Source organism: Rhineura floridana, chromosome 7, assembly GCF_030035675.1.
Source record: "Rhineura floridana isolate rRhiFlo1 chromosome 7, rRhiFlo1.hap2, whole genome shotgun sequence".
Classification (NCBI taxonomy): domain Eukaryota; kingdom Metazoa; phylum Chordata; class Lepidosauria; order Squamata; family Rhineuridae; genus Rhineura; species Rhineura floridana.
In genome coordinates, this window is record NC_084486.1 from 92,121,566 (window position 1) to 92,131,818 (window position 10,253).

Here is a 10,253-nt window from a genome sequence, read left to right on the forward strand (position 1 = left end):
ACCTCTCATCGAATTGAAGTGCGCTCCGACCACAAGAATCTTGAAAGCCTCTAAACAGCCAGAAAGCTGAACCAGAGACAGATAAGATGGTCCCAGTTCTTCACTAGGTTTAACTTCCAGATTACTTACCATGCCCAAGCCAAAAACCAGAGAGCGGATGCCTTATCCAGACAGCCACAATACAAAGAAAGTGAATCCGAGGACCAGCCTCAGTACGTAATCCCGCCAGAGAAATTAACGTTGGGAGTATGCCAGCCTTCATGGGAAGAGGAACTCAAAAAGGCACAACAAGAAGATGCAGACATGCTAAAATATCAGCAGGAGACGGGACAAGGTCAAGACTCAGAAGTAACCTTTCACTGGAGAAATGGACTGTTATGGTTCAAAACCGCCAGATATGTGCCAGAAGGGGAATTAAGGCTCAGAATCCTACGCCAGTGTCATGATTCCATCACAGCGGGACACTTTGGGATTTACAAGACCATTCAGAACGTGGCCAAGGACTTCTGGTGGCCTAAAATGCGTGGGGATATTGAGAGTTATGTAAAGTCCTGCTCTGTCTGTCTGCGGACAAAAACACAAACAGGGACACCAGCAGGACTGTTACAACCGTTGCCTGTCCCACACGAACCCTGGAAGGACCTCTCCATGGATTTTATAACTGATCTACCCAAGTCCCAAGGAATGACAGCCATCTTAGTAGTGGTGGATCTACTTACCAAAATGGCACACTTTCTTCCTTGTGCAGGGGCCTTAGAGGCTAAAGAAACGGCCAAGTTATTCATAAAAGAAGTCTACCGGCTGCATGGATTGCCAAACAGCGTAGTCTCAGACCGAGGAACTCAGTTCACAGCCAAATTTTGGAGAGCAATGTGGAAACAGTTGCAGACGGAATTAAAACTCTCCTCCGCCCATCACCCCCAGACAGATGGGCAGACGGAACGCTTGAATGCCGTTTTGGAAAGATATTTACGAAGTTATGTGTCCTATCAACAGACTGACTGGGTATCATATTTGCATTTTGCAGAGTTCGCCTACAACAATTCTCTGCACTCCAGCACTCAACAAACCCCGTTCTTCGCTAATTATGGATTCCATCCTAAAGTCTTTCCAAGCAGCTCAGAAGGAATGCTGGTACCGGCAGCTGAGAACTTCCTTAAGGAATTGCAAGCGGCGCAACAGACACTGAAACAGCAGTTAAACGAAGCCAAAACGGAGTACAAGCGAGTTGCTGACCTGCACAGGAAGGAGGGCCCCCCCCTTCAACCGGGAGACCAGGTATGGCTGTCCACCCGCTTCCTCCAGATGCCGGGCAAATGTAGAAAATTACAAGACAAGAGGGTGGGTCCTTTCGAAATAGAAACTCAAATCAATCCCGTGGCGTACCGACTGAAGCTGCCTGACACGTTTAAATTACATCCTGTGTTCCATCGATCCCTCTTAACGAAAGCCGCCCCTCCCAGTGAGTTACGGCCGGAGGAACCTCCCGGAGCTCCACTCCTGGTAAATGAGCAGCTTGAGTTTGAAGTTGAGGAGATCTTAGATTCCAGGATCAGACGCCACAAGCTGCAGTACTTGATTCACTGGAAAGGCTATGGGGTGGCTGACAGATCATGGGAAGATGCAGCTGATGTGCATGCTCCAGAATTGGTAAAACTTTTCCATCAATGTTTTCCCCACCGTCCCAAGCCAGACAAGGGGAGGGGGGCACAGCCTGGGAGGGGGGATGGTGTCGGAAGGCAGAGCTGGGGTCCCAATCCCGGGGAGCTGTATCCCGGAGGGTTGGGAGAAGAGTATTCGGATGGATGGCAGAGGGAAGGGGGAGGAACTTCCCCCCTTTGGAGTGAAGATGAAACAGAGGAACTGCCAGTGATAAGGTCGCTTAGCAACGGGGAGCCTGAGCCCTCCCTGGACATTCTCACGCCTCCCCCTCTTTCAGGCTCAGAGCAAGAGGGGAAAGAGGGAGGGCTGCTCACAGCCGAAAAGCGGGGAGGCAGTTTACCATCAGCCCCTCCCCTATCCCCCATCCTGGAATCGGAAACTTCAGAAGAGGAGGGGGTGATGCTTCCCCCCTCACCGCGCACACGCAGACAGCTGAAAAGACAGGAGAGAAGGGGGGGAAGGTGGGCAGTACCTGAGGGGCAGTTAAGGAGGAGCGAAAGATTGCGCGCCCGTTTGGCCCCTTCTTAAAGAACAGGCGGGAAGAAGTCCCTTGCTCTGTCAACTTTCTCCCAATGCCGCAGGACCTGTATCCCTGTATTGCTTCATGAGAAAACGCAGTCTTTGTTTGGACATTACCCTAATAAAACACGAATTACTACAGCCGTTGGTCTGGTTCCTGAGTCACATCCTGGGCCTGACAACCATTTTAAGAGTTTCTTCAGTCATCCATTGAGGTTTTTCTTTCTTTTTAATGAGAGGTACTGTCTTTTTGCATCCTTCCCTGATAATGTCTCTGACTTCACTCCATAGTTCTTCTGGTTCTCTGTCAACTAAGTTTAAAGCCTCAAACCTGTTCCTTATTTGATCTTTATATGCTACTGGGATGCTATTTAAATTGTATTTTGGCGTTATGATTGCTTTGTTGTTCTTCTTTAGCTTTACTCTGATTTTCAATACAATCAGTTCACGATCTGTACCACAGTCTGCTCCCGGTTTTGTTTTTGCAGAAAGTATGGAACTTCTCCATCTTCTGCTACCAATTATATAATCAATTTGATTCCTATATTGACCATTTGATGATGTCCACGTGTACAATCGTCTTTTTGGTTGTTCAAAAAATGTGTTCGCAAGACACAAATTATTGGCTTCACAGAATTCAATAAGTCTTTCTCCTGCTTCATTTCTGTCTCCTAAGCCCAATTTCCCCACAATTCCTAGTTCTTCTGTGTTCCCTATTTTTGCATGCCAGTCCCCCATGATTATCAGAACATCTTGCTTTGGTGTGTGATCAATTTCTTCTTGTACTTCTGCGGAAAATCTCTCCAATTCCTCTTCTTCTGCGTTTACCATTGGAGCATAGACTTGGATGATGGTTACGTTCATAGGTTTCCCGTTTAATCTCATTGATATCACTCACTCAGACCTTGCGTTGTAGCTCCTAATTGCTTTTGCTACATCACTTCTCACTATTAAAGCAACCCATTTCTTCTTAATTTCTCATTTCCTGCATAAAATATTTTGTAGTTGCCTGATTGAAAATGTCCCATTCCCATCCATTTTCATTCATTCATGCCAAGTATTGTAATGTTGATACGTTCCATTTCTTGCTTGACAATTTCTAGCTTTCCTTGGTTCATGCTTCTCACATTCCATGTTCCTATTGTGTGCTTTGTACAACTCCGGACTCTCCTTTCGCATCTGTGCGCATCAGCCTCTGGGCTTCCTTTCGGCTTTGACCCAGCTGCGTCATTAGTCACAGCGCTACTCGTACTTGTCCTTTGTTCTTCCCCAGTTGCTCAGTGAGTGCCTTCTGACCTGGGGGGTCTCATTTTCCAGCACTATCTCGTGTTGCTTTTTGGATACTCTGTTCATAGGGTTTTCGTGGTAAGAGATATTCAGAGGTGGTTTACCATTGCCTTCCTTTAAGTTTGGATGCATCTTAGTCTGGTGTCTCAGCTTTGACCATTCCGCCTTGGGTGCTCCTGCTAGGAGTTAAGCCTCTTGGTCTAGACTCCTGACGGCATTACTCTCAGCTTCTTCAACACTCTCAAACCCCCTCACCACATTAAGGTGTGCATCCTAGAGGGGGAACTGGTATAGTTTTTGTTAAATAAAATAAAACAAGTTCCCACCAGGCCACAGAAGCCTGGAAGTATTGTGAGGATTGGCTGGTCCTGAATTACCTTCTTAAATTGCCTTGGCCCTCTTGAAAGCTGATTACACCACCACTCCAAAAGCTAAATTTAATTTATTTGTTTATTTATTTGTTAAAATATTTTAAAACCAACCTTTATCAATTAGCTATTAGAGCGTTGTATAAAATACGATTTAAAATACTTATACTCTGGCTTTTTACCAATGGGCTCTATGGAGGTTTACATACAAAATTAAATAATAAAATATTAATAAAACAGACTAATATAATAAGTAACAGGTAAATCCCATAAATAGTTTCATAGTTATATCCCACCAGAAGTTGGTGAAGGTCTTTCAATATCAGGAAATAAGATGCCAATTTATGCTTGCAATCAGTGATATGGTTGTCACTAGAAACAGCCATTTCTGCACAATTTTATATTGGGCACAGCTTCTCATTGGATGTAGTACCTTCAACCATGCCTGTTGCAACCCCTCAAAAAGACTAGTTAATTACCTTGGTACAGCTGGAATTGCTGCAAGTGTGTCAGGAATCACTTGACATAACACCCTGCCACATGAAGTTTTTATCAATGTGGATGTGTTTCAGATCATGTACTGACATCATATATGATCTGGTTTTAAGAACAAATTAGGCAAAAATTTGGTTGGGCTAGGATGGACCAAACCTAGTCCTGGTCTGAAGACACATGAGTTCACCACTATGCTGAAGCTAAGCAGGTTTGGGGCTGGTCAGTTCCTGGACGGGTGATTGTCTAAGAACCACATGGTCACCTTCTTGGATTCCATGATAGATGAAAGCTAGGATACAAATGTAAGAAATTATTATTATTATTTTATTCATTTATATCCCGTCTTTTCCCCAGAAATAGGACTCAAGGTGGCTTACAAAAACTAAAACAAATACAGTTAAAAACATATAAATAAACCATACAGAAGTTATAATTAAAATGTAATTAAACTAACTATAAAATCAAAAGCATTTAAAACATAGTGATTAAAAAAACAAAATGCAAATCAGTAAAAACAGCACTCTATTTGCAGTCAGTTCCTTTTTTTTTTTTTTTACAATAATTTTTATTCAAATTTTCATAAAACATAGAAAACAAAATCATAAAACATTCAAAGACAAAAAACAAAACAAAACAAAAATGATTAAACAAAAAAAAATAAATAAAATAAAATGTTGACTTCCCATTTGTCACATATCAAATCAGTTATAGGTCTACAATATATAACAATCCTGTCTCTTAAATCATATTATAAAATCACTTTCCTCCAGTAGTTATCTTAATTAATCATCAAATCTCATAAACATTACTTTATTCTTTCCACAAAAAGTCAAAGAGAGGTTTCAATTCTTTAAGAAATATATCTATCAATTTTTCTCCAAATAAACATGTCAATTAATCCATCTCGTTAATAATTATAATAATCTTATTGTCATAACCATAGTCCAAATAAACATTTCGATTAATCCATCTCATCAGAATCTGTTAGGTCCAATAATTTCAATAGCCATTATTCCATTATCCCTATTAGTTCCATCTTCCATCTTCAATAGTCCTGTTAAGTCCAGTAATTTCAGTGTCCAATCTTCCATTATCAGTATTCCATAATAATCTTGCTGTTGCAGCCATAGTCATATAATAAGAGTCTGATGGGAATTTCCTCTATCCCAAATATTTTCTTGCCATCCATTCTGAATAAGTTGCTGAAATACTGTTGTAAAGTCATATCTGTGTTCTTCTTTTTTACAAAATGCACTGGCTCATCTCTTAAGAGTTTTTCCATTGTCACATGGCTGCAGTTAATTCCATAGATTTTCTCTATATCAAGCTCCATCACATCATTCCAGTCCAGAAGATTATCCAAGCCATTGATAACTTTATCTCTAATATCTTCATTAATTTCTTCAGAGATAACGTTAAATTCCAAACAGTAGATTTTATTTCTAAAATCCATAAACTCCAGATCTTTTTCCAATTCCACATTTGTTCCAATCTCCAGGGCTTGTATCTTCCCTTTATTTTTTCTTTTCTCATCTCTGATCTCATTCTCCTCTCTCACAGGGTCCCCTATTTCTTTAAGCTCCTGCGTCATTTTGCTCAGTTCAATTTTCAGCTCCTTACTACCCTGTCGCAGGGTTTGTTTCGTTATCTCAATCTCATCCATTATTTTCTGAAACATAATTACTTCCAGATTCTCAGCCACTTTCTTGATTGCCATTTTTAAAACCACGAAAACAAAGCAAAACAAAAATAAAGAAGAACCACTTCTTATTTCAGCAACAATTGGGTTAATATTCCAGGCTTGATGACATCACAGTATAAACAGAGCAACCTGCCTTATCTCTCTTGTGCAAGAATGCAAAACAAATTTAGTTCCCAGCATCAAAACAGTTAGTGGCGTCGTGAAGAAGCAGATTCGTCAAAATAAAATAGACCAAAAAGAGAATAGTCCCAGACAATATAATATTCCTCGGAATAGAAATCAGGAATAGAAATCCCTCTTCTGTTTATTATCTTTAGAATGCACTTCCAGGACAGCTTTTTGCGACAGAAACAGAGATAAGCTGTTAATTTCGTGAATAACAGAGAAGAGCTATATCTCACCCAGAAGTTGTCCAAAGCCGATCAATCTGACAAATCTCCTTTTGCTGCAACAATTTAAACCAAGTAAAAAAAATAATAGAAAGAAGGGTGCTTGCCTGTTAGTCCGTTCTCTCTTTGAAGAAAAGATAAAAGTATCGCTTAAGCAGATAGAGCTTGTTAGAAAGTCCGTCCGGCATTGTTGGCTGGACCTTATCTCATAAATTAATGAAATCCAGTCCTCCCAACAAAAACAGGCTTTGAGGTTGATCTCTACGTTTCTCCCTGCCCGGGAGAAATTTCATCAGTCAAAAAAAAAAATGTTCTGACTGATTTATATCTGAATAAGCTTCTTTTGAGGCGGGAGCCCGTCCCAAAAGCAGGCACAAGCGAAGTCACCCTTCCCGGAAGTCTATTTGCAGTCAGTTCCGAGAAGACTGTCAGAACAGAAAAGTCTTCACCTGTCGAAGGAAGGCCAGCAGAGAGGGAGCTTGTCTGGCCTTCATAGGAAGGGAGTTATAGAGCTTGAGGGCAGCCACTGAGAAGTCATTGAGAAGGCTCTTTCCTGTATTCTCACCACACATTTCTGTGAGGGATGTGGGACTGAAAGAAAGGCCTCTTCTGATGATCTCAGGGCTTGGACAGGCTCATATGGGAAGATATAGTCCTTCAAATAGCCTGGACCTGAGCCATACAGGGATTTCAAGGTCATAACCAGCACTTTAGATGGATAGATTTAATCCCAAAAGCAGGAGGATAATTTTACAGTTGTATATCCAAAGTGTTCATAAGTGTAGTTGAGGATACATAGCCCTATGACAAGGATAATTTTATATTGGATTCTTGCCTCTATCAGAACTGGACTTGATAATCCATGAGATCTGTTCCAGCTCTATATTTCTGTGAATATGTGACTCTTTACTATAAAATTTTGGCAGGCTAGGGAAAGGGCACTGAAGTGATGTCTTTGAATGTAACAGATGGCATTCTTTCTTTTCCCCCACCCCCCTCATCTAGAACAAGGGAAGTTGCATACTGGAGATGGATGACTGGCAGTACTCTCAGCCTTACAATGCCATTCTGGGCCCTTATGGGGAATTACTCACTGAGGATGACCTGCTGTACTTAGAGAAGCAGATTGAGAAACTGCAGATGAAGAAGAAATGCCAGGAATATGAGAGTGAGCTAGAACGCCTGACAGAGGAGTTACAGACAATTCTCCCTGCTCCTATTGTCAGTGTCACAGTCAACCATCAGTTTCTGCAACAGGGCTCTGAGGATGACAACCAAGAGCTCCCTGCCTGGTGCAGTCATGTGTCTGGACTGGTAAAAAGCATGTCTCTGCTGCTCACCAACATCAGTGGCATGAAAAAAGGGGAGGATAATGAGAAACCAACTCCAAAGGCTTCTCCTAAGTCAAGCAAGACCAGACGTTTTCCAGGAGGCAATGTCAAGAGGGAGATCCTGGAGTGTGGTGTCTCTGTCAGGAATCTGAGAGGCAATTTTGAAAAACAGGATCCTTTGGGACCATACAAACCTTTTGAGCACCAAGGATTGAAGAACATGCCCTGGGAACATGGGGCAGCCAAGGAGTCATCCCCTCAAGCGTTATCAGATATCTGTAAGAACAAGAGGAAATTGGACTGTGAGGAACATGAGTCTGGAGATGTGGAGAATGCCAGTGATTCTGGCATCAGCTGTGAGGGAGCCTCCTCTGATGTGAGTGGCTCTTGTGTCTCAATAGGTGAGTCTAGCACCCTCCAAAAAGAGCGTATTGTGCTGCTTTTTCTCAGTCACTGGAAGAAATCTGCCTGCACTCCTTCCTTGAAACTTATGGCCAGGAAGACTCTTGACACCCAGCTGCCTGAAAAAGTGGGCCTGGGAGAGGTGGTCAAGAAGAAGCAGGCTCCAATACAGAAGCCCTTGATGGAAATGAGTAGGCTTGGCCATTTAGTTCAGCAGAGATACACTATCAAGAATCTGATCAGTCACTGGAAAAACATCATCTCTCTTGCACCATCTCAGCAGATCAGGTACCTCAATCACCAGCATACAATCTATTCTCCGGAACAATTTCTGCCATATGTCAATGGTGAGCCTGCTGACTACAGTTGCTTAACTCTTGACCTGTTTATGCTTGGCTATTTCCACATCCTGGAGCTGGACCTCTCTCCAGAAGAACGTAAGGCAAGGCATCTCCTTTGTTTCGAAGTTTTTGACCACTTGGGTAGGCATCGGTGGGAAACAGTGCGTGCCTTCCACAAAACAGTGATTGACGAGATTGCTGCAGGCAAAAGAAGCTGGAAAGACAGTTTTGAGGATATTAAGATACATTTTTTTGGTAATAATAAGGACTCAGATATGAACATGGAACTCAAAAGATCATCAGTGGAAACAAATCTGAAACCAATATCCAAATCAAGGGTCCCAAATATGTCTCTTGAGCAGGGAGACTCTTCGTCTGGAAAATGCTTTGAATTAGGCAGCTTTAGCAATGAAGACATCTACAGGTATATTAACAGGAGTTTTGCTTTCTGGAAAGAAAAGGAAGCAGAGATCTTTAGATTTGAGGTGTGAGGACTTTTTGCATTAATAGTCTTTATAGGAGTCTGTAAGGGTAGAAACGCACTCACTGTTCTGCTGGTTCTAGTGCACCTCCACCTCTCTCTTCTGAAAACGGGGGCACACGATGCTAGTCAAACCCTGCCCCTTTTTCAGTAAAACCTGATGGGAGCAGCTTGAGTGCATTGTTTTTTAAAATTCAACTTCATATAGATTTTGCAAGTAATCAGCAGTTCAACCCATTCCCCCTCCAGGTGTGCTAATGGAAACATTTTGTTCTGGTGACTAGTGTGTTTACAGCCTAGGATTCAGAGTGCACAGAGCAGCCTGTCAGCACTCTAACCTATTATTTCAAAGACACTGCATGAAATAACAGACTCAGGGCTTGTCCACATTGAGCATTATTTAGATATTAATCTACTTTTCCCCCATTTGAATTAGACTGGAGTAGTCCACATTTGAATTTGTATATGAGGAGCAACTTCAGTCATTCTGGGAGGAGTAGCATAAAGTGACAACGGATCCACCTACCCCAAAATACCAAAACAAATAGTTTGCAACCCTGAGTGGAGCAGTTTGGAGCCTGATTCTCCCCAATTTATCAGATTATCCCTGTATTGGGTAAACCCACATTTACAGAGGGAAAGCACTGAGATTGGTGTCTGAGGTTAGCATCATGTGGTGTACACAAATTAAATAGGGCTGCAAACAGTAAACTCCAGTGTGAATTAGTCCATAAACTGTTTATTTTGCAAATGCTAGAAATGCCTGCAAGGTTAATAAGCAAGGGAGCCAACTGCAGGTGATACAAAGTCCCAGTTGGCTACCTTTCTGCGGCAAAGCATCCTCAGCAGAAGGGGCAGGAGGAAGGGAATGCTTAACCTCTCCTCTTCCAGTTCCTCTCCCCACTCCAAAAACCCTTTCCCTCCATCTAGCTACTTTTACTTCCACTAGGGTTCTAGACCTGCATTAACCTTGTTGAGGAACCACACTGAGGAGGTAGCAGGGGGGAAATGGGCACGCTGCTGCTTCTCCACTTAGAAAAAGGAGAAAGAATAGTCAGGCTTTCATCATATATGCTTCCCTCCAACTTAGTTTTTTTTCTCACACATTGTAAACTACTGTGTTCTGACATGGCCTGAAGAGATGTATCTTTGTAGCTTATGAAATGTCAGATATGTGTCTGTTCATCTCCCCAATAGGCATTTGGAAGATGTTCGGCTAAACATGTGTTGGGAAGTTAAAATGGTTATGGACCTGACAGTTCACAAATTATAAAGG

The 10,253-nt window shown here is 42.2% G+C and overlaps 1 protein-coding gene across 1 annotated transcript in view; it reads left to right on the forward strand.

Moving 5' to 3' along the window:
- ESPNL (espin like) overlaps positions 1-9,358 on the forward strand; it is a 57,434-nt gene extending 48,076 nt beyond the window's left edge. Inside the window, exon 10 of the mRNA XM_061637709.1 lies at positions 7,428-9,358. Within this exon, the coding sequence (XP_061493693.1) occupies positions 7,428-8,987 (1,560 nt within the window). The 3' untranslated portion in view covers positions 8,988-9,358. The remainder of the gene's footprint in view (positions 1-7,427) is intronic.
- The last annotated feature ends 895 nt before the right edge of the window (positions 9,359-10,253 follow it).